This window comes from Oncorhynchus keta, chromosome 28 (assembly GCF_023373465.1).
Source record: "Oncorhynchus keta strain PuntledgeMale-10-30-2019 chromosome 28, Oket_V2, whole genome shotgun sequence".
Lineage (NCBI taxonomy): Eukaryota > Metazoa > Chordata > Actinopteri > Salmoniformes > Salmonidae > Oncorhynchus > Oncorhynchus keta.
Window position 1 is genome coordinate 12,600,393 of NC_068448.1, and position 24,408 is coordinate 12,624,800.

A 24,408-nucleotide genomic window follows, 5' to 3' on the forward strand; every position below is an offset into this window, starting at 1 on the left:
AGTCGCCAAACTCACTGATCCCATTTAATGATGTTTCTGATGTTGGCTATTAAGTTCAGTATTTCACTTGACATGTTTTCTATTCAACAGTGGCTTGCCTTGAACACAAGCCGCTGTTGATTATGAGGGGGATGTATGAAACTGTCTCTCTGTCTCCTGTGCACTTTTCCAACACACTAGTACAGGTCACAGATTACATTGGGATTGGATGAAATGAGAAGATGAGACTGTTTGAAAGAGAGCAACCCGGCTCTACGTATTTTACTGGGTTGTGACTCACCGACACCGCCCCCAGTTAGAGGAGAATAAAGCAGCCCGTGAGTTGACACCCAGGGAATTTGTGTTCACACATAGGAGAAGATTTACATGGGGATGGTTCTGAAAGGAATTAGGAATATTCACATACAGGTTACAATGGATGGAGCAGAATAGGGAAAAGACATGAATGAGTTTGAATCATGTCATGGCCTAGAACTCCCAATAGCACAATATGAAAGACTTGTGATAATACACTGCAGCAATAAACCGTAAGCTGTTACACAGAAATACTTCATAACAAGGACTGTATCTACTATGCATACAGTTGAAGTGGGAAGTTTACATACACCTTAGCCAAATACACTTAAACTCAGTTTTTCACAATTCCTGACATTTAACCCTAGTAAAAATTCCCTGTCAGGTCAGTTAGATCACCACTTTATTTTAAGAATGTGATATGTCTGAATAATAGTAGAGTGAATTATTTCAGCTTTTATTTATTTTATTTTATCACATTCCCAGTGGGTTAGAAGTTTGCATACACTCAATTAGTATTTGGTAGCATTGCCTTTAAATTGTTTAACTTGGGTCAAACTTTTGGGTAGCCTTCCACAAGCTTCCCACAATAAGTTGGGTGAATTTTGGCCCATTCCTCCTGACAGAGCCGGTGTAACTGAGTCAGGATTGTAGGCCTCCTTGCTTGCACAAGCTTTTTCAGTTCTGCCAACAAATTTTCTATAGGATTGAGGTCAGGGCTTTGTGATGGCCACTCCAATACCTTGACATTGTTGTCCTTAAGCCATTTTGCCACAACTTTGGAAGTATGTTTGGGTCCATTTGGAAGACCCATTTGCTACCAAGCTTTAACTTCCTGACTGATGTCTTGAGATGTTGCTTCAACATATCCACATAATTTTCCTCCCTCATGAAGCCATCTATTTTGTGAAGTGCACCAGTCCCTCCTGCAGCAAAGCACCCCCACAACATGATGCTGCCACCTCTGTACTTCACGGTCGGGATGGTGTTCTTTAGCTTGCAAGCCTCCCCGTTTTTCCTCCAAATATAACGATGTTCATTATGACCAAACAGTTGTATTTTTGTTTCATCAGACCAAACAAAGCCAAGTTAAACAACAACTACAACTTCGTGTACACACATTCCATGCACTGTCAGGCTCAGAGCCATGTATGTTATGTATGTCTGCCCTTGCAGGAGCGTGCAGTGGTCCTGTCTGAGCAGTACATGGTTAGCTATGAGCATCTTCCATTAGGAACAACTTTTGCCCTCAGAACAGCCTCAATTTGTCCGAGCAAGGACTCTACAAGGTGTCGAAAGTGTTCCACAGGTGCTGGTCCATTTTTGATACGAACTGTTTACCGTGAAAAGCCGAGCTGCCCATTCACCCTCTGAATAACACACATACACAATCCATGTCTCAATTGTCTAAAGGCTTAACAATCTTTCTAGAACATGTCTCCTCCCCTTCATCTACACGGATTGAAATGGATTTAACAGGTGACATCAATCGTTTTAACCTGGTCAGTCTGTCATGGAAAGAGCATGTTCCTAATGTTTTGTACACTCAGTGTAAACATGCTGGCAGGGTTGCCAGGTCTAGCTAAAATTCCTAGCCCGGTGACTTCTGAAAACCCACATTTATCCAGTAAACCTTTTTTCCATAATGTTATCGAGTGAATTAAGAAGGTATATCGGCGTAATTTTTAATGACGTAGGCTAAGAAGCATAATGAGGTTTCCCATAAATAATAATTATTGCGAGTTTAAAAATGTTGCAAGTGTGAAGATAAATCACCCTTATTAAACTCTCCTGAGTGGCGCAGCAATCTAAGGCACTGCATCTCAGTGCTAGAGGTGTCACTACAGACCATGGTTCGATTCCAGGCTGTATCACAACCGGCCGTGATTGGGAGTCCCATTGGCCCAAAGTCGTCCGGGTTTGGCCAGGGTAGGCCGTCATTGTAAATAAGAATTTGTTCTTAACTGACTTGCCTAGTTTAAATAAAAACATTCCATCAATGGATGTTGATTTAACTTGTTTTTACTGCTATGATTAAGCCATAACGCCACAGGAGGTGTGGTATACAGTAGGACCAATATACCACATCTAAGGAACATGGCCCTCAGCTGTGGTATATTGGCCATATATCACAAACCCCTGAGGTGCCTTATTGCTATTATAAACTGTTATCCAGCATAATTAGAACAGTAAAAAGTACCGTTTTGTCTTTTCCGTGGTACACATCTCATATACCATGGCTTTCAACCAATCAGCATTCAGGGCTCAAACCACCCAGTTTATAATTGTAAATAAATCCTGTTTGCGCATGTGTATAACTATAGATAAATCCTGCAAGCGAGTTTGAGTGATGCAACTTGGACAGAGGATCTCAATCTCTGTGCAAGAAGCACTTCAAAAAGCAAATGTTAGTTTATTTTCTGGCAATTGTGCCAGATTTTGAGACCAGAAACCATTATAAATGGCATGTTTGTGAGATTGACTTATTTCAATAGACACAGGCTTCTGACTAAAATCTGGGTTAATAATTCCAATTCAACTTTGCCATGGTTTACTGAGCTAGATGCAGGTGGCCTATAGCCCCTGATATGCCAACATCTAATTTCAGGGAAGAATCCACAATGTGAAGAATGATACATTTGCTGTGACCAATTAACAAAACATTATGCATGTATTCATGGACATAACACAAGGCTACAACAACAAACTGAGTTACAGGCTATTTATTAAATCTGTTTGCCAGCTACACAAGTGGCACAAATGGATTTGCAATGACTCCAGTGATAGTAATTTCAACATATTTATTGTATCAAATGGTAGGCAACAGTAACCTGCAATGACATGTAGAAATGAATAGCCTACTTGATGGCCAACAGATGCAGATGTAGCCCATCATTCTCCACATTTTAATGTAATTTTTCATTGTGGACCTTTACCCCCCATAACACAAGCACACGAGGGAGTTCCATAACTTCCATTTCAAATTTCCACCTCGCAGCGCTCCAGACCCTAGAACTGAGCATGAGTAAAACTCCAGACCCTAGAACTGAGCATGAGTAAAACTCCAGACCCTAGAACTGAGCATGAGTAAAACCCTTCGCTTGATGCGGTTATCCATAAGGAAAGTCAACAATAGAATGCAGTTTACATTAAACCACCTCTGAGCGAATTTATCTATAGAGCTCTAGTGCGCCTGAAGTCCTTTTCCAATGCTTTGTCACCATTATATCAGTTATGTCGCGTTAATATGTTTTATGGAAAAAGAGTGTCTCCATAATAACCGAAAGTTGTCATTATGTGTGTGCATGCTGCTCTGTCTCTGACTCAGCTGCCCCTGCTGCAGCACGCTCTCCACGCATCCTTTTGGCTCTCCACCACTCACTCAGTCTGCTCACTGCCTTGTAGTCAGCAGCAGGTCACAGTGAAATAAAAATATATCCACATACATACAGTACCAGTCAAAAGTTTGGACACACCTACACATTCAAGGTTTTTCCTTTATTGTTACTATTTTCAACAACAACAAATTGTAGAATAATAGTAAAGACATCAAAACTATGAAATAACATATGGAATCATGTAGTAACCAAAAAAGGTGTGAAACAAAGCAAAATATATTTTAGTCTTCAAAGTAGCCACCCTTGATGTCAGCTTTGCACCCTATTGGCATTCTCTCAACCAGCTTCACCTGGAGTGCTTTTCCAGTGTTGAAGGAGTTCCCACATATTGAATTACTGCAAAGAAACCACTACTAAATGACACTAACAGTCCCTCCAGGATTTCACGACATTGTTTTGTGATTTCTGTGCCCCAAAATACTGAAAAACAGCTATTTTTCTGAAGGAAAAAAGGGGTGGAAGCTAGCTTAGAGTTCCAACATAACTTGAATGTGACATGAACTTGAGATTTAATGTCTTATGGGGGATTGCCCCCATAATCTGGAGGTACTAAAAAAAAACATAAACTAGGTTAAAAGAAACACCTAGGGTCCAATCTGAAATGAAGACAAATCTCAAGTTCATCTTCCGTGAAAATAATTAGAGACAAAGTGATCTTTTGGGCTGTTTCTTTTTCTGAACATAACGAGAGGTGAGGGATGACCAAGGGCCAAGCTCATCTAGGCCTATATCTCAACGTAATCATTCATTTCATCTTCCCTATCCTCCTCCATATCAATTGCTCCACTGCGGAGTCGTTAATTGTGGTACATGAAGACCCAAGGCTCGTAGGTTGTTGTTAAGAGGTTGATTGCCTACGGCTGGACAACTCAAGCTTGTAGATACTGTTGCTTCGCTCAGCATCAGCTGAGTTTGAGACTGCATCCTTGTAGTGTTTGGCCAGGGTGCTCAGCACAGGAAGTCTCTCTTGAAGTGCATCCCAGAAGATATCCAAATCCACCACCCCACTCACTGTGGCTCTCAGTGCTGCTCGTCCTACATTGGTCAAGTAGTCACCCAGTTCATCTCTCGGTACCTTACTGAAGCCTTGAATAGCCTTGTAGCTGGGCACTATCATCCATAAACACAATGTGACGTGGATCAAACACCCTAACTTCTTGGGGGAACTCCATGGCAGGCTGACCATCTGACATGTACTTCGTCATTTTGTCCTCTGCATTGCTGTATGCCTCAACAGCAAAGGGCAAGTCGTCAACTGCATCAAAGTAGTGTGAACAAGCCTCATACTGTAGTTATTTGTTCGCCACAATGTTCATCTGCAAGTCCTCTAAATAGTGAAAGATCTTTGTTTTCACGGGATGTCTGCTCTGAAAGATGTTGAGAAGCTGCAGGATGACTTTATACTTGTCTGTCATGATGTTCAGTTGAATCTGCAGTGACTGAACTAGCTCTTGGTTTTGTAGCATCTCATGGAGTTTCTCTACAGACTGTTGGGGCACCTCGGCCACACACCTGTGAATGACAAGGAATAAAAAAGAGGAACATAAGAAATATTACTTATACTCAATGTGAAATGACATCGCGTCTTCCAAAAAATGTAGGTCACCTTTCTCTGTATAATTACAATGATCTAAATGACAATGATTTAAGCAAATGTACAAGGTATGTAGATTTAAATCATACCTGTATTTCCATCTCTATGAACCCACTGTAGATGCCAAACTGCACTGCTGAGAACTTGTTTTACATGCCCCTGACTGGTAAAACATATGTGAACTTAGCATGAATGCGTTCAGCTGATCAAAAGGTTTGCAGAAAGCACTCCCTATCAGATTGTTGTGAGCCAAGCGTGTTATGTGCAGAGAGGAGGGGAACAATGACTGCAGTGCAGCTTTGTAGGCTTTCTTCATGCACGCAGCATTGTCTGTGTCAAAGACAATGACGTCCTCGTTGGAGATATTGTAATCTTGTAGACATTTCCCCACCGCCATGGAAACCGTTGAATGTTTGCACTGCTCCAGAAACACTGTCTCTGTGAGGTAGGCAACAATTATCCCGAGGTATCCTTTTCAAGTGGTGCGATGACTATGTTTAACATCTGGAGTTTCATCAATGATGACTGTCACTGACTTCCCTGCAAAATTTTGCTTGAGTTCTTCCTTCACCTTCAGGTAGACCTCCTCTCCCAAGTACTTTTCCTGTAGGTGGTGGTATCCAGGGATGGCTACCAGGTACTTTTTAAACAATATTACCATTTCTAAAAATAAAATAAACAGTTAGATTGTGTTTTCGTAATCCGTATTAATTTTTACAGAGTTTTAAATGGAAAAGTTGACAAATTGCACTCAGTGCTTTGAGCCGTGCTCTCCGTAGACAGACTGGGGAGAGCAGAGTGCCGACCACCCTACTAAAGCCAAGGTCAGAGGAGTAAAAGTTTGAGTAAAATGCCACTCACCTTGATTCTTTCAGTGCTTGCTGCAGTCTTCCCTGCTACCACGTCAGTCATGGTGATCTGCCGCTCCTGTGGGAACTGTCCTGACATTTCCATACGCTTTGCTGATTCCAAGTGACTGTTGATTGTCGACTTTCTCTTGTGTTCCAGCACAACGTTGCACGGAATGCAAAACAATTTCCCCCCACTTCCATGTAAAACATTTGGAAATTGGTCTTTAACTGTTATTTTTGTTGGCAAATGAGATTGATTTCTGGTCATTGTACTTCCTGTCAGCCATCAACAATCAGCCATCTTCTTCACACGCTGACAGGCCAGGGTAAAAAAACTTGTGGTTGAATTGGGCCTTTTTCCACGGTAACCATGCAGTAATTGGTCAAAATTACTAACCCGCTTTTGATTGGACTCTTTTATGCTCTAAAAGTGCGGGGATTGGTCAAAATTGTGAGCTCTTGCATAATATGCACTGATTGGTTGATTTTTGCATTGAATTATGTGATTGAAGTATCGCAGAATCCTGGAGGGACTGCAATAAGAAGAGACTTGCTTGGGCCAAGAAACATGTGCAATGAACATTAGACAGGTGGAAATCTGTCCTTTGGTCTAAGTCCAAATGTGAGATTTTTGGTTCCAACTGTTGTCTTTGTGAGACGCAGAGTAGGTGAACAGATCTCTGCATGTGTGGTTCCCACCGATAATTCAAGGTACAATTAACCAGCATGACTATCACAGCATTCTGCAGCGACACGCCATCCCATCTGGTTTGGGCTTAGTGGGACTGTCATTTGTTTTTCATCAGGACAATTACTCAACATACCTCCAGGTGAGTGATAGAGTGCTGTGTCCGATGACCTGGCCTTCAGTCACCCGACCTCAACCCAATTGAGATGGTTTGGGTTGAGTTGGACCGCAGAGTGACGGAAAAGCAGCGAAAAAAGTGCTCAGCATATGTGGGAAGTCCTTCAACACTGTTGGAAAAGTATTCCAGGTGAAGCTGGTTGAGAGAATGCCTAGTGTGCAAAAATCTGTCAAGGCAAAGGATGGTTAGTATGAAGAACCTCAAATATAAAATGTATTTATTTATTTTTAAGAGAAATGCCGTGGTGCCCGAGGTGCAATTTAGCCCAAAAACCCGCAAGCCGCGAACAATACATTTTCACCCTCGACATTTTTTTCAATGTAGGACAATTTGCAGTGAACATGGCAACACTGCTTGCTGGAACTTAGTCCCACAGCACACTCGCCAGGGGATTCTCGAACATTGTTTATCATGCAAATGTTAACAATTACGTTCACTGCATTATTTGAAATGTTAGTCTCTCTATTGTGTTTCCTGTACATTTTCCTCCGGTGCAGTAAGTTTAGCATGACATTTTCCTTTTATGTTAGGCTTGAATATGTGTCTAATGGTTTCTCTCGTATTTCCCTATGCAGTTTCATCGGATGAGATGAGTGTGCGCGGGGGGCAGGGTAGTGACGAGGTGCTGGTGTCCCAGGCGGTGTGGGACTACCTGGCTGCCGCTGGCCAGCCCTGGCTCATAGACTTTCAGGACAAGCAGGGCTTGAGCGCCGGCATCATCCGCCGAGGTGAGCGGGGAGGCTGCTGTGCAGTGCGGCTACGCCCCGTAGAGGGATCCCCTTCTGGGGGACGACCCGGGATGATTGAGGAAGGACCCATCTCCAACGAGACCCGCAAGGCCTTCATAGACTTATGCCGCTGCGCCCGCAAAGAGATGAGCAAACAGGATGGGGGTCCTAAACGGAAGAGGTCCCTGCTGCCCTGCGTTGGGTTGGGGGTCCTGGAGGGGGATGGAGAGGGGAGCCTGCTACCACCTCAGCCTCCCCAGCCCAGACGCTCTCAGAGGCAGCAACAGAGATATAAGAAGCCAGCGGAGGAAGAGGCCTGTGTGGTCCTCTCCAACTCCACGTCCCACAACGAATTCGGACAGAGGAAGAAGGACAACATGGAGGTCAGCTGCAGTATGATGGCCTCCTCTCATAACCAATCCCACAGTGAGGCAGACGACTACACCTCATGTTCCATCTGCATGGGTGACATGGTGGAGAGGACCACGCTGGAGAGGTATAGCTACATTTGAAACTTTTTCAGTAATTCAGTAATTCTCAAGGTTTTTCCAAACCATGAAATGTGTCAGCCTTCACTGCTATTGATGCTATGTAATGTTTTCAAAATTATAAGTAAAAGTGTTCTCTCTCTTCCTCTTTGACCCCCCCCAGGTGCGGCCACGCATTCTGCCGGTTGTGTCTAGACCAGGCCTTCAAGGTGAAGAGAGCGTGTCCTGTGTGTCGTCAGGTGTACGGCCAGCTCATAGGGAACCAGCCGGCTACCGGGTGTATGATGGTGGAGAGGGACCCAGATCTGGAGTTGCCAGGACACGCGGGTTATGGGTGTATCTGCATCATCTACAGCTTCCCCCCTGGTTTACAGGCGGTGAGTGTGTGTGTGTATACTAAAGACGCATGGAAGGGTATAGAAATGGGAACTAGTAAGAAGTGTTTGTCTAGCCCACTACCTTTCTGGGTTTTTGGTCTAGCCCGTTACCTTTCGGGGTTTTCGGTCTAGCCCGTTACCTTTCGGGGTTTTCGGTCTAGCCCGTTACCCTTTTCGGGGTTTTCGGTCTAGCCCTTTACTTTTTCGGGGTTTTCGGTCTAGCCCTTTACCTTTTCGGGGTTTTCGGTCTAGCCCATTACCCTTTCGGGGTTTTTGGTCTAGCCCATTACCCTTTCGGGGTTTTTGGTCTAGCCCATTACCCTTTCGGGGTTTTTGGTCTAGCCCATTACCCTTTCGGGGTTTTTGGTCTAGCCCATTACCCTTTCGGGGTTTTTGGTCTAGCCCATTACCCTTTCGGGGTTTTTGGTCTAGCCCATTACCCTTTCGGGGTTTTTGGTCTAGCCCTTTACCCTTTCGGGGTTTTTGGTCTAGCCCTTTACCCTTTCGGGGTTTTTGGTCTAGCCCTTTACCCTTTCGGGGTTTTTGGTCTAGCCCTTTACCTTTTCGGGGTTTTTGGTCTAGCCCTTTACCTTTTCGGGGTTTTTGGTCTAGCCCTTAACCTTTCGGGGTTTTTGGTCTAGCCCTTTACCTTTTCGGGGTTTTTGGTCTAGCCCTTTACCTTTTCGGGGTTTTTGGTCTAGCCCTTTACCTTTTCGGGGTTTTTGGTCTAGCCCTTTACCTTTTCGGGGTTTTTGGTCTAGCCCTTTACCTTTTCGGGGTTTTTGGTCTAGCCCTTTACCTTTTCGGGGTTTTTGGTCTAGCCCTTTACCTTTTCGGGGTTTTTGGTCTAGCCCTTTACCTTTTCGGGGTTTTTGGTCTAGCCCTTTACCTTTTCGGGGTTTTTGGTCTAGCCCTTTACCTTTTCGGGGTTTTCCTACATCTGATACATCATTTACATTGCTAACCATTTCTTTTTAGTATTTTTATTTGTGGCCATGTTCACAGCAATGTTTACAAATCCCAGCTTGGATCTTTTAATGGTTCGTATCCAGGCTGTATCACAACCGGCTGTGATTGGGAGTCCCATAGGCGCACAATTGGCCCAGCGTTGTCCGGTGTAGGCCGTCATTGTAAATAAGGATTTGTTCTCAACTGACTTGCCTAGTTAAATAAAATCCAGTCTATGCTTGAAGTAATGTTATTTAATGTCTATACCACTTTACTTCATTTCTGTGGATATAATTGTTCATGTTCTTTTCTAACATTCCTCTGAATTATGCCTGGATCCTGCAGCCAGAGCACCCTAACCCGGGGGTGAGGTACCCTGGGACGGACCGCGTGGCTTACCTCCCAGACAGCCCAGAGGGGAACCGGGTCCTGGGCCTGCTCCGCCGGGCCTTCGAACAGCGCCTCATCTTCACCATAGGGACCTCCATGACCACAGGAATGCATAATGTCATCACCTGGAACGACATCCACCACAAGACCTCCTTATGGGGCGGACCACACTGGTATGGACACAGATGTCTTTACTGAAGGCTATTGGAGATTTAAGTATGTTTGTGAGATGTGACAAGTCATGTTTACATTTTTGTGAAAAAAGCTATTGATGACTGCTTGCATGGAAGTCAAATAGAATCAATTAGAATCACATGGCTTTAGTTTGTTCTCATGAGCTGTAACAGAAATATATTTTTCAGTTTATATCAATAGAAAGCTATCCATGTTTTGAGCATGTGGTTGGGGGTTAAATTGTGATTATTGTCGTGCATTTGCTCCTAGAAGGAACTCTAGCTGTTCCTGTGATTACAACAACTCTCTGACCTGCTGAGGGTTTTCTGTTCATTTCTCCTGACAGCTTTGGATACCCAGACCCCACTTACCTGGTGAGAGTGACCGAGGAACTCCGAGAGAAAGGCATCGCTGCAGACTGACCGTACAGATTCTAGAATGATTATTCTAGGAACATTTTAGGAACCTCTGGCTGCCCTGCTGCTGCTGGTGGTTGCTAGGCTGCAGTCTCCTGGACCTAGACCCAGCAGAGCAGCGGATGAATACGAGATGTGACTGGGCCCCACAGCAGCCACAGGAGTACGGCCCAGTGGAGGCCCACATATCCCTACAAGACCACTTGATGGGGTGACTCCTACCTTCCACTTCAGTCGAATTTTCACTAATCATGCATTGATGTCAATTGGAGACCATTTTGACTTAAGTGGAAGTGAACATTTATCTAAAGTGGAATTTAGGATTCACCCTTATGTTCCTATCCTCGTTATCTATCTTCCGAGTTCGGCTCAACCCAGCAGCACTTTGTGTTGAAGAAAACATACAAATGAGTGCAGTGCAATCTCTGTGTGAGCTGTTTTTGGCTCCACTCATCCAAGTATTTATCATATAGGGATTCATAATGTGAAGGTACATACTACTTAAATATTATTTTTAAACCTACGTTCAAAGAAGAGTCCTATTTTGTCTGTTATATTTGTTTATTTCCACGCACATTCTTTATCTACCTGTTAAAAACACATGATTTGTGCTCTGTCCAGTACGCTCTTAGAATAATACTATTTTTGTTTATGTAATTATGTTAATAATAACCTGTTATTTACACTGTATTAAGACAGTACTAGAGATAGTTGGTGGCAGGCAGAATACTACTGTCTGTTTCAATAGAAAGCTCCTAATGAAATAATTAAATTTCTCTGAAAGGAGTTGCACTCGAAGGCACTTTGTCAAGGAGGGAGGGAGTCCGTCAGTAGTTCAGTCACTGTTGGAGGGGGAGTTGTTCTCTGCATAGAATAAGAATTATCCTTTTGAATTAGAATGATCATTCTAATTCTGTGGTTCTCTGCTTCCACTTCAGGGAACTGGTAGATGGAAGAATGCTCTGAACAAAGCCAGGCAGGCGTTAGTCGTTAGCAGCCGTGAAGCTAATAGCCTGGTAGCTAGAAGTTGATGTCAATTTTCTTGGAGCCCTTCATTTCCCTTTTGATCTTCCTCTCCTTTGATTTCTTCTCCTTTTTACTTAAATAGGAAGAATGTTTTCTATTTGATGTCTCTCTGCTGCACCGTTCTGTTCTAGCAGATGAACCAGGAATGTCCAGATAGACTGACTACTAAGTGTGAGATTCATTGTCATTCCTGACCGTCCCTTGCTCTCTCTCTCTCTCCTCTCTCCCCTCGGCTGTTTCTCTACTCTAAGATGTTACCCCTCCCAGGACCAGGCCCTGTATTCACAAAGTGTCTCAGAGTAGTAGGGCTGATGTAGGATCAGTGTGGCCTTTTCAATCATAATGAATGAATAGGGACCCTGATCCTAGATCAGCACTCCTACTCTGACAAGCTTAATGAATAGGAGACCAGGTTCTGAGTTCAGTTTGATTTCCAGTCAGCCAGCCAATCAGTCAGCACTCCTCATTTTGTAATAACCAGATTTACTTGATGATGTCAAATAAGGAGGGCGTGATGTCGAACCACTTAAACCAAATCAAATGCACAATAGGCTGTATATTTAATACCTCTGACCCTGGCTGAAATGGCACCCTATTCCCTATACAGAGTAAAAGTGCCCATAGGCTTCTGGTCAAATGTAGGGCACTATATAGGACTCTGGTCCAAAGTAGTGTAGGGAATAGTGTGCCATTTTGGATGCAAGCCCTATCTGTCCAGGAGACGTTTGTTTGACGATTGTCTCATAAATAATGAGGTATCTATCTGCTGTAATTCACATTTGTCTTCTACAGGAATAATCTAGGATTAACAACATAGGTACCTGTAATATGAAAGTGTTGAGGAAAATCCTGCAGTCCCTTACAGCGGTATTGCCAGTGAGGTATTTAGTTCCCTTGTTTTGATACATTTATCAAAAGGTTAGCGTGCCTATATTCTAGTCAAGTTTGAAGACAGTGGATCATGTGGATATTAATTCATGATAAGCATGTTCTTTTAGTAGACTGTCTTAATTGTTATTTGGAGGGTGAGACTCAGCAGCGTTATCTGGCTTTCTACCGTTTTTGAGTATATATATATATATATATATATATATATACTGATGTGTATCTGCATGAGTTTTTCTGTGATATGTCAGATGAAAGCAGTCCAACGACGTAGCCTCACTCACAAATGATCAAGCTCTGTGTGTGAGTCATTTTGCATGAGAAAAGGATGCCTATAGATGGTGCAGTTCTCTCCAACCATGTTCCTGGAGAGATACCCTCCTGTAGGTTTTCACTCCAACCATGTTCCCGGAGAGATACCCTCCTGTAGGTTTTCACTCCAACCATGTTCCCGGAGAGATACCCTCCTGTAGGTTTTCACTCCAACCATGTTCCCGGAGAGATGCCCTCCTGTAGGTTTTCACTCCAACCATGTTCCCGGAGAGATACCCTCCTGTAGGTTTTCACTCCAACCATGTTCCCGGAGAGATACCCTCCTGTAGGTTTTCACTCCAACCATGTTCCCGGAGAGATACCCTCCTGTAGGTTTTCACTCCAACCATGTTCCTGGAAAGATACCCTCCTGTAGGTTTTCACTCCAACCATGTTCCTGGAAAGATACCCTCCTGTAGGTTTTCACTCACACCCCAGTTGAAACTAACCTGATTCAGCTCATCAACTAGCAATTTTTTAAAAATCCGGTGTGCTAGATTAGGGTTGGAGTGAACGTACAGAACGGTAGCTAGATTAGGGTTGGAGTGAACATACAGAACAGTAGCTAGATTAGGGTTGGAGTGAACGTACAGAACGGTAGCTAGATTAGGGTTGGAGTGAACGTACAGAACAGTAGCTCGCCAGAAACAGGGTTTGAGAGTCCTGGTCCAGTGACTCTAGTCTGTTACCTTCTCCTATTTATTTGTCTGCAGTCAGATGATGTAAAAGAATATAAACTCAGCAAAAAAAGAAACATCCTCACTGTCAACTGCGTTTATTTTCAGTAAACTAAACATGTAAATAGTTGTATGAACATAAGATTCAACCACTGAGACATAAACTGAACAAGTTCCACAGACATGTGACTAACAGAAGTTGAATAACGTCCCTGAACACAGGGACACGTTTGTATCTGGTGTGGCTACCAGCTGCATTAAGTACTGCAGTGCATGACCTGCACCAGATTTGCCAGTTGTTGCTGTGAGATGTTACCCCACTCTTCCACCAAGGCACCTGCAAGTTCCCAGACATTTCTGGGGGGAATGGCCCTAGCCCTCACCCTCTCATCCAACAGGTCCCAGACGTGCTCAATGGGATTGAGATCCGGGCTCTTCCCTGGCCATGGCAGAACACTGACATTCCTGTCTTGCAAGAAATCACGCACAGGACGAGCAGTATGGCTGGTGGCATTGTCATGCTGGAGGGTCATGTTAGGATGAGCCTGCAGGAAGGGTACCACATGAGGGAGGAGGATGTCTTCCCTGTAACGCACAGCATTGAGATTGCCTGCAATGACAACGAGCTCAGTCCGATGATGCTGTGACACACCTCCCCAGACCATGACGGACCCTCCACCTCCAAATCAATCCCGCTCCAGAGTACAGGCCTCGGTGTAACGCTCATTCCTTTGACGATGAACGCGAATCCAACCATCACCCCTGGTGAGACAAAACCGCGACTTGTCAATGAAGAGCACTTTTTGCCAGTCCTGTCTAGTCTAGAGATGGTGGGTTTGTGCCCATAGGCGACGTTGTTCCCTGTGATGTCTGGTGAGGACCTGCCTTACAACAGGCCTACAAGCCCTCAGTCCAGCCTCTCTCAGCCTATTGCGGACAGTCTGAGCACTGATGGAGGGATTGTGTGTTTCTGGTGTAACTCGGGCAGTTGTTGTTGCCATCCTGTACCTGTCCCGCAGGTGTGATGTTCGGATGTATCGATCCTGTTCAGGTGTTACATGTGATCTGCCACTGCGAGGACAATCAGCCGTTTATTTCCCTGGCCACATCTGCAGTTCTCAAGCCTCCTTGCAGTATGCCTAAGGCACGTTCACGCACATGAGCAGGAACCCTGGGCATCTTTCTTTTGGAGTTTTTCATAGTCTGTAGAAAGGCCTCTTTTTTTTCTTTTTTTTTTAGTGTCCTAAGTTTTCATAACTGTGACCTTAATTGTCTGTAAGCGTAGTGTCTTAACTACCATTCCACAGGTGCATGTTAAGCGTGGGAAACAGTGTTTAAACCCTTTACAATGAAGATCTGACATTATTTGTATTTTTACGAATTATTGTTGAAAGACAGGGTCCTGAAAAAGGGGCATTTCTTTTTTGCTGAGTTTACTAGGCCCATACATTCATTAAATATCCCTTTCCTTTGCTATATACAGTTGAAGTTGAAAGTTTACATAAACCTAGGTTGGAGTCTATTAACTTCTTGACGCACCCTTCCCATTAGCGGGATAATTTTCATCAACACCCGCTTAATTGCAGTGCGCCAAATTAAATTACTAAAAATATTTAATTTTCATGAAATCACAAGTGCAATATAGCAAAACACAGCTTAGCTTGCTGTTAATCCACCTGGCATGTCAAATTTCAATACAGCTTTTCGGCGAAAGCATAACAAGCGTTTATGTAAGAACATCTCTCTCAGTAGACAAAATATTACAAACACCCAGCAGCCAAGTAAATTGGTCACGAAAGTCAGAAAAGCAATAGATTACATTGCTTACCATTGATGATCTTCGGATGTTTGCATTCACGAGACTCCCAGTTACACAATAAATGTTCCTTTTGTTCCATAAAGAATTTTTATATCCCAAATACCTCCATTTGGTTGGCGCGTTATGTTCAGAAATCCACAGGCTCGAGCGGTCACGACATCGCAGACGAAAATTCCAAATAGTATCCGTAATGTCCACAGAAACATGTCAAATGTTTTTTTACAATCAATCCTCAGGTTGTTTATAAAATATATAATCGATAATATATCAACTGGGTCTGTCGCTTTTTCAATGGGAGAGACGATGGCTGCCCCACTCTGTTGCAAAACTCTGCGAACACCGAGCTATCCACTGATGTGATGTGATCTTTCTCATTCATTTTTCAAAATAAAAGCCTGAAACTATGTCTAAAGACTGTTGACACCTCGAGGAAGCCATAGGAAAAGGAATCTGGTTGATATCCCTTTAAATGGAGGCAAGGCATCCAATGGAACAGAGAGCTTTCAGGAAAAACAGCACTTCCTGGTTTGATTTTCTTCAGGTTTTCACCTGCAATATCAGTTCTGTTATACTCAAAGACAATATTTTGACAGTTTTGGAAACGTTAGTGTTTTCTATCCTAACCTGACAATTATATGCATATTCTAGTTTCTGGGCCTGATAAATAGGCAGTTTCAAATGGGTATGTTTTTTTTTAGCCAAAAATGAAAATCATGCCCCCTACACTCAAGAAGTTAAAACTCTTATTTTTTTTCAACCACTCCACAAATGTGTTAACGAACTATAGTTTTGGCAAGTCGGTTAGGACATCTACAAGGCATGACAAGTCATTTTTCCAAAAATTGTTTACAGATAGATTATTTCACTTATAATTCACAGTATCACAATTCCAGTGGGTCAGAAGTTTACACTAAGTTGACTGTGCCTTTAAACAGCTTGGAAAATTCCAGAAAATGTCATGGCTTTAGAAGCTTCTGATGGGCTAATTGACATCATTTGATTCAATTGGCGGTGTACCTGTGGATGTATTTCAAGGCCTACCTTCAAACTCAGTGCCTCTTTGCTTGACATCATGGAAAAATCAAAAGAAATCAGCCAAGACCTAAGAAAAAAATGGTTCATCCTTGGGCGCAATTTCCAAACGCCTGAAGGTACCACGTTCATCTGTACAAACATTAGTATGCAAGTATAAACACCATGGGACTACGCAGCCATCATACTGCTCAGGAAGTAGACGTGTTCTGTCTCCTGGAGATGAATGTACCTTGGTGCGAAAAGTGCAAATCAATCCCAGAACAAAAGCAAAGGACCTTGTGAAGATGCTGGAGGAAACCGGCACAAAAGTATCTATAGCCACAGTAAAATGAGTCCTATAACGACACAACCTGAAAAGCTGCTCAGCAAGGAAGAAGCCACTGCTCCAAAACCGCCACAAAAAAGGCAGACTACGATTTGCAACTACACATGGGGACAAAGATCCTACTTTTTGGATAAATGTATTCTGGTCTGATGAAACAAAAATGGAACTTTTTGGCCATAATGACCATCGTTATGTTTGGAGGAAAGAGGGGGATGCTTGGAAGGCAAAGAACACCATGCCAACCATGAAGCATGGGGGTGGCAGCATCATGTTGTGGGTGTTTTGCTGCAGGAGTGGTGCACTTCACAAGATAGATGGCATCATGAGGCAGGAAAATTATGTGGATATATTGAAGCAACATCTCAAGACATCAGTCAGGAACTTAAAGCATGGTCACAAATGGGTCTTCCAAATGGACAATGACCCCAAGCATACTTCCAAAGTTGTGGCAAAATGGCTTAAGGACAACAAAGTCAAGGTATTGGAGTGGCCATCACAAAGCCCTGACCTCAATCCAAAGGACAATTTGTGGGTAGAACTGAAAAAGCATGTGCGAACAAGGAGGCCTACAAACCTGACTCAGTTACACCAGCCCTGTCAGGAGGAATGGGCCAAAATTCACCCAACCTATTGTGGGAAGCTTGTGGAAGGCTACCCGAAACGTTTGACCCAAGCTAAACAATTTAAAGGCAATGCTACCGAATACAAATTGAGTGTATGTAAATTTCTGACCCACTGGGAATGTGATGAAAGAAATAAAAGCTGAAATAAATCATTCTCTCTATTATTCTGACATTTTACGTTCTTAAAATGAAGTGGTGATGCTAACTGACCGAAGACAGGGAATTTTTACTAGGATTAAATGTCAGGAATTGTGAAAAAACTCAGTTGAAATGTATTTGGCTAAGGTGTATGTAAACGTCCGACTTCAACTGTATCAAATGGCATCCTATTTCCTATAGATTGTACTACAGGGCTCTGGTCAACTAGAGGGGTGGTCAAATATAGTGGACTATATAGAGAATAGTGTGCTCAAGTCTACTACATAGGAAATAGTGTTCAATTTGGGACGTGTATATACCATTTTTCGTTTAGGGACCAACTGAAATATCTTTGGGAGACATAGTAGTTGAAATCAAGCTACAGTATTTCTATGCAGTGAACTGGGTGTTGGGGTACAGGGGAATGAATAAATACTGAAAAGAGTTGCACATTGCAAATTGATTGTTAAAATGAAAGTTCAAGTTTTGCTTTTTCTAATTGTGTTGATTTGTATTTTATGAGTGTTGAAATTAAAAAATAATGTGGTTTACATTTTAATACTTGAATAAAAAAATGTTTTGTTCTGTTTGGTATTCATTGTGTGTTATTTATTACTATATAAATAACATCACATTGTAAATATACTACATTTATGAATGTTTTTCACCCAGTTGTACAGCTGAAGTTATAGACTGTTTCATTGTAGCACGCTTGTGCAGTCGGCCTAGGAGCAACTGGTGAATGACAGTGCATTTGGAAAGTATTCAGTCCCCTTGACTTTTTCCACATTTTTGTTACGTTACAGCCTTATTCTAAAATGGATTCAATAGTTTTTTCCCCTTCATTAATCTATACCCAATACCCCATAATGACAAAGCAAAAACTGTTTTTTAGAAAAAAATTCAAGACCCTTTGTTCAGTACTTTGTTGAGGCAGCGATTACAGTCTTGAGTCTTGGGTATGATGCTACAAGCTTGGCACACCTGTATGTGGGGAGTTTCTCCCATTCTTCTCTGCAGATCCTCTCAAGCTCTGTCAGGTTGGATGGGGAGCGTCGCTGCACAGCTATTTTCAGGTCTCTCCAGAGATGTTCCATTGGGTTCAAGTCTGGGCTTTGGCTGGGACACTCAATGACATTGAGACATCCACTCCTGTGTTGTCTTGGCTATGTGCTTAGGGTCGTTGTCCTGTTGGAAGGTGAACCTTCGCCCCAGTTTGAGGTCCGAAGCGCTCTGGAGCAGGTTTTCATCAAGGATCTCTGTACTTTGCCCTGTTCATCTTTCCCTCGATCCTAAGGAGTCTCCCAGTCCCTGGCGCTGCAAAACATCCCCACAGCATGATGCTGCCACCACCATGCTTCACCATAGCTATGGAGCCAGGCTTCCTCCAGATGTGACACTTGGCATTCAGTCCAAAGAGTTCAATCTTGGATTCATCAGACCAGAGAATCTTGTTTCTCAGCATCTGAAAGTCTTTAGGTGCCTTTTGGCAAACTCCAAGTGGGCTGTCATGTGCCTTTTACTGAGGAGTGGCATTCATCTGGCCACTCTACCATAAAGGCCTGATTGGTGGAGTGCTGCAGAGATGGTTGTCCTTCTGGAAGGTTCTCCCTTCTCCACAGAGGTCTGGAGCTCTGTCAGAATGACCATCAGTTTCTTGTTCACCTCCCTCACCAAGGCCCTTCTCCCCCATTTGTTCAGATTGAACAGGGGGCCAGCTCTAGGAAGAGTCTCGTGGTTCCTAACTACTTCCATTTAGGAATGATGGAGGCCACTGTTCTTGGGGATCTTTTACTGCTGCCAACGTTTTTAGATACCCTTCCCCAGATCTGTGCCTCTGCAGATCTGTGCCTCTGCACAATCCGGAGCTCTATGGATAATTTGTGCTGTGGGGGAGATCTTCGTGGGCTATACTCGACCTTGTCTCAGGATAGTAACTAGGTGGTTGAAGATATCCCTCTAGTGGTGTGGGGGCTGTGCTTTGGCCAAGTGGGTGAGGTTATATCCTGCTCGTTTGCCCTGTCCGAGGGTATCCGCGGACGGGGCCACAGTGTCTCCCGACCACTCCTGCCTCAGCGTCCAGTGTTTATGCTGCAGTTTTAATTTTTTAATTTTATTTCACCTTTATTTAACCAGGTAGGCTAGTTGAGAACATGTTCTCATTTGCAACTGCGACCTGGCCAAGATAAAGCATAGCAGTGTGAACAGACAACACAGAGTTACACATGGAGTAAACAATTAACAAGTCAATAATACAGTAGAAAAAAAAGGGGAGTCTATATACATTGTGTGCAAAAGGCATGAGGAGGTAGGTAAATAATTACAATTTTGCAGATTAACACTGGAGTGATAAATTATCAGATGGTCATGTACAGGTAGAGATATTGGTGTGCAAAAGAGCAGAAAAGTAAATACATAACTGTCACAGGCAGCACAGTACTGGAACGAAAGGCGGCCGAATGAGGTGTTGGCTTTAGGGATGATCAGTGAGATACACCTGCTGGAGCGCGTGCTACAGATGGGTGTTGCCATCGTGACCAGTGAACTGAGATAAGGCGGAGCTTTACCTAGCATGGACTTGTAGATGACCTGGAGCCAGTAGGTCTGGCGACGAATATGTAGCGAGGGCCAGCCGACTAGAGCATACAGGTCTCAGTGATGGGTGGTATAAGGTGCTTTAGTGACAAAACGGATGGCACTGTGATAAACTGCATCCAGTTTGCTGAGTAGAGTGTTGGAAGCAATTTTGTAGTCGAGGATCGGTAGGATAGTCAGTTTTACTAGGGTAAGTTTGGCGGCGTGAGTGAAGGAGGCTTTGTTGCGGAATAGAAAGCCGTAATTTATGTGTCGGGGGGGCTAGGTGTCCGGTGTCCTGTGTGAATTTAAGTGTGATCTCTAATTCTCTTTGTCTCTCTCATTCTCTCGGAGGACCTGAGGCTTAGGACCATGCCACTGGACTACCTGGACTGATGACTCCTTACTGTCCCCAGTCCACCTGGTCATGCTGCTGCTCCAGTTTCAACTGTTCTGCCTGCGGCTATGGAACCCTGGCCTGTTCACCAGACGTGCTACCTTGTCCCAGACCTGCTGTTTTCAACTCTCTAGAAACAGCAGGTGCGGTAGAGATACACTGAATGATCGGCTATGAAAAGCCAACTGACATTTACTCCTAAGGTGCGGACTTGTTGCACACTCTACAACCACTGTGATTATTATTATTTGACCATGCTGGTCATCTATGAACATCTTGGCCATGTTCTGTTATGATCTCCACCCGGCACAGCCGGAAGAGGACTGGCCACCCATCATAGCCTGGTTCCTCTCTAGGTTTCCTCCTAGGTTCCTGCCTTTCAAAGGGTGTTTTTTTTGTAGCCATCATGCTTCTACACATGCATTGCTTGTTGTTTGGGGTTTCAGGCTGGGTTTCTGTACAGCACTTTGTGACACCAGCTGATGTAAGAAGGGCTTTATAAATACATTTGATTGATTGATTTCTTTTGATCTCGTTGCTTGGTTGTTGCTCTGACATGCATTGTCAACTGTGGGACCTTTTATAGACAGGTGTGTGCCTTTCTAAATCATGTCCAATCAATTGAATTTACCACAGGTGGACTCCAAGTTGTAGAAACATCTCAAGGATGATCAATGGAAACAGGATGGACTCAATTTACAGTCTCATAGCAAAGGGTCTGAACACTTATGTAAATAAGGTATTTCTGTTTTGTATTTTTAATACATTTGCAAAAATGTCGATAAAGCTGTTTTCGGGTAGATTGCTGAGGATGTATTTATTTTTAATCCATTTTAAGGCTGTAACGTAACAACGTGGAAAAAGTCAAGAGGTCTGAATACTTTCGGTAGGTGCTGTAGATACTAATTAATCTCAATTATATGACTGTTTATTGAGCAGTCAATCAAATCTGTTAATTATTTCACAAGCATTTCGCTACAATAACATTGGCTAAACACGTGTATGTGACTATTTGACTTGTTTCAATGCACAGAACGTCCTGCTTATGACAGAATCCACACCTCCATGCCATTATCCAACTCCCCACCAGAGGGCGATACTCTGCAAAATAACAGCAGCGTGCTTGGTAAGCAGCTTCAGCAGCACCAAACCCTCTACAACACTATACAACATTGCCTCCCCACTCCCTAGTCTCCATAGTCTAAAGTGACAGAGAAGAGCACAGCATCTGCCATGGAGAGTATTGTATGAGTAATGTTTTTCTATGGGGCTCAGGGCAGCGTTGGCATTAGCATCTGTATTATGAGACTGACACAGAGACCCCCCCCCCCACACACACACACACACAGGGTTACAAAATTCCAATAACTTTCCCAGAATTCCCTGGTTTTCCAGAAATCCCGGTTGGAAGGTTCCCAGAAACAGGAATGAATCAGCAGTAAAAACGGGAATCCAACCAGGATTTCTGGAAAAGTTTCTGTAACCTCTGCCCCATATACAGTGAAGTCCGTAAGTATTTGGACAGCATATTGGCGCCACAATGGATTTGAAAGGATACTACAATCAAGATGTGCTTTAAGTGTAGACTTTAATATAAGGGTTGTGTCTACTTTAATATAAGGGTTGTGTCTACGTTATTGTGTGAACCGTGTAGGAATTACAACCATTTTTATACACGGCCCCCCAAACTTAGGGGCTCAAAAGTAATTGGACAAACTAACAATCATAAATTAAATTGTGAGTTTTAATACTTGGTTGCCAATCCTTTGCAGTCAACAACTGCCTGAAGTGTGGAACCCATAGACATCACCAGATGTTGGGTTTCTTCCCTGGTGATGCTCTGCCTTTTCTGCAGCTGTCTTCAGTTCCTGTGTCACGTTCGCTGGAATAATTATCGGACCAAACTGCAGCGTGATATGGTTTCCACATAATATTTATTTGAAAACGCACAAAACAACAAATAAGGAACGAAACAAACAACGAACCGTGACGACAGAGGTGCTACGTGCACTAACTCAAAAAAATATCCCATAAAACACAGGTGGGAAAAATACTACTTAAATATGATCCCCAATTAGAGACAACGATAGCCCGCTGCCTCTAATTGGGAATCATACCAAACACCAACATAGAAAAACTAAACTAGAACCCCACATAGAAAATAATAACTAGAAACCCCCAGTTACGCCCTGACCTACTATACCATAGAAAAACCAAAGGCTCTCTATGGTCAGGGTGTGACATCCTGCTTGTTCTTGGGGAGTTTTGCCTTCAGCTAGTGAAATGCATATGCTGTGGTAGACAGCTTGTAACGTGTACGCTGGGAGTCGGGAAGCAAGTACAGGGAGTGAATGTATTAATAAATGGAACAAAACAAGAACCACGAGTAGCGTACAGACATAAACACAGAAACAGAATCAATAACGTCTGGGGAAAGAACCAAAGGGAGTGACAGATATAGAGGAGGTAATCAGGAAGGTGATGGAGTCCAGGTGCGCGTAACGATGGTGGCAGGTGGGCGTAACGATGGTGGCAGGTGGGCGTAACGATGGTGGCAGGTGCGCGTAACGATGGTGGCAGGTGCGCGTAACGATGGTGGCAGGTGCGCGTAACCATGGTGGCAGGTGGGCGTAACGATGGTGGCAGGTGGGCGTAACGATGGTGGCAGGTGGGCGTAACGATGGTGGCAGGTGGGCGTAACGATGGTGGCAGGTGGGCGTAACCATGGTGGCAGGTGGGCGTAACCATGGTGGCAGGTGGGCGTAACGATGGTGGCAGGTGGGCGTAACCATGGTGGCAGGTGGGCGTAACCATGGTGGCAGGTGGGCGTAACGATGGTGGCAGGTGGGCGTAACGATGGTGGCAGGTGGGCGTAACGATGGTGGCAGGTGGGCGTAACGATGGTGGCAGGTGGGCGTAACGATGGTGGCAGGTGGGCGTAACGATGGTGGCAGGTGGGCGTAACGATGGTGGCAGGTGGGCGTAACGATGGTGGCAGGTGGGCGTAACGATGGTGGCAGGTGGGCGTAACGATGGTGGCAGGTGGGCGTAACGATGGTGGCAGGTGGGCGTAACGATGGTGGCAGGTGGGCGTAACGATGGTGGCAGGTGCGCGTAACCATGGTGGCAGGTGCGCGTAACGATGGTGGCAGGTGCGCGTAACGATGGTGGCAGGTGCGCGTAACGATGGTGGCAGGTGCGCGTAACGATGGTGGCAGGTGCGCGTAACGATGGTGGCAGGTGCGCGTAACGATGGTGGCAGGTGGGCGTAACGATGGTGGCAGGTGGGCGTAACGATGGTGGCAGGTGGGCGTAACGATGGTGGCAGGTGGGCGTAACGATGGTGGCAGGTGTGCGTAACGATGGTGGCAGGTGGGCGTAACGATGGTGGCAGGTGCGCGTAACGATGGTGGCAGGTGCGTGTAACGATGGTGGCAGGTGTGCGTAACGATGGTGGCAGGTGGGCGTAACGATGGTGGCAGGTGCGCGTAACGATGGTGGCAGGTGTGCGTAACGATGGTGGCAGGTGGGCGTAACGATGGTGGCAGGTGCGCGTAACGATGGTGGCAGGTGCGTGTAACGATGGTGGCAGGTGCGCGTAACGATGGTGGCAGGTGCGCGTAACGATGGTGGCAGGTGCGCGTAACGATGGTGGCATGTGTGCCTCTGTTCTCTGTCCTCTCCTCTGTCCTCTCCTCACCCCTCTGTCCTCTCTCCCCTCTCCTCTGTCCTCTCCCCTCTCCTCTGTCCTATCTTCTCCCTTCTCCTCTGTTCTCTGTCCTCTCCTCACCCCTCTCTCCTCTCTCGCTTCTCCTCTGTCCTCTCCTCTGTCCTATCTTCTCCCTTCTCCTCTGTTCTCTGTCCTCTCCTCTGTCCTCTCCTCACCTCTGTCCTCTCTCCTGTCTCGCTTCTCCTCTGTTCTCCCCCATCTTTATCTCCTGCAGAACACCAGGCACTTTCATTCCCAGTTGTCATCCATCTGTGCTTTCTGAGGACAGAATCATTTAAATGAAGCCAGAAAGATAAATATGTATACAGTATTTGTAGAGTAATATTGTTGGTGTGTTATGAGT

The 24,408-nt window shown here is 44.4% G+C and overlaps 1 protein-coding gene across 19 annotated transcripts in view; it reads left to right on the forward strand.

Annotated features, from left to right (window-relative positions):
• The window catches only part of LOC118372733 (probable E3 ubiquitin-protein ligase DTX3), a 29,300-nt gene extending 11,349 nt beyond the window's left edge, over window positions 1-17,951 (forward strand). For 3 of the 19 annotated variants that reach the window (XM_052484825.1, XM_052484823.1, XM_052484822.1), the window contains 4 exons: window positions 7,579-8,227; window positions 8,383-8,596; window positions 9,890-10,107; window positions 10,455-17,951. In XM_052484825.1, the coding sequence (XP_052340785.1) occupies window positions 7,593-8,227; window positions 8,383-8,596; window positions 9,890-10,107; window positions 10,455-10,530 (1,143 nt within the window). In that variant the 5' untranslated portion in view covers window positions 7,579-7,592 and the 3' untranslated portion in view covers window positions 10,531-17,951. Of the gene's footprint in view, window positions 1-5,845; window positions 5,924-6,006; window positions 6,111-7,578; window positions 8,228-8,382; window positions 8,597-9,889; window positions 10,108-10,454 lie in introns of all 19 variants that reach the window. The other 16 variants (XM_052484819.1, XM_052484820.1, XR_008085196.1 and 13 more) reach the window with 15 other exon arrangements.
• The last annotated feature ends 6,457 nt before the right edge of the window (window positions 17,952-24,408 follow it).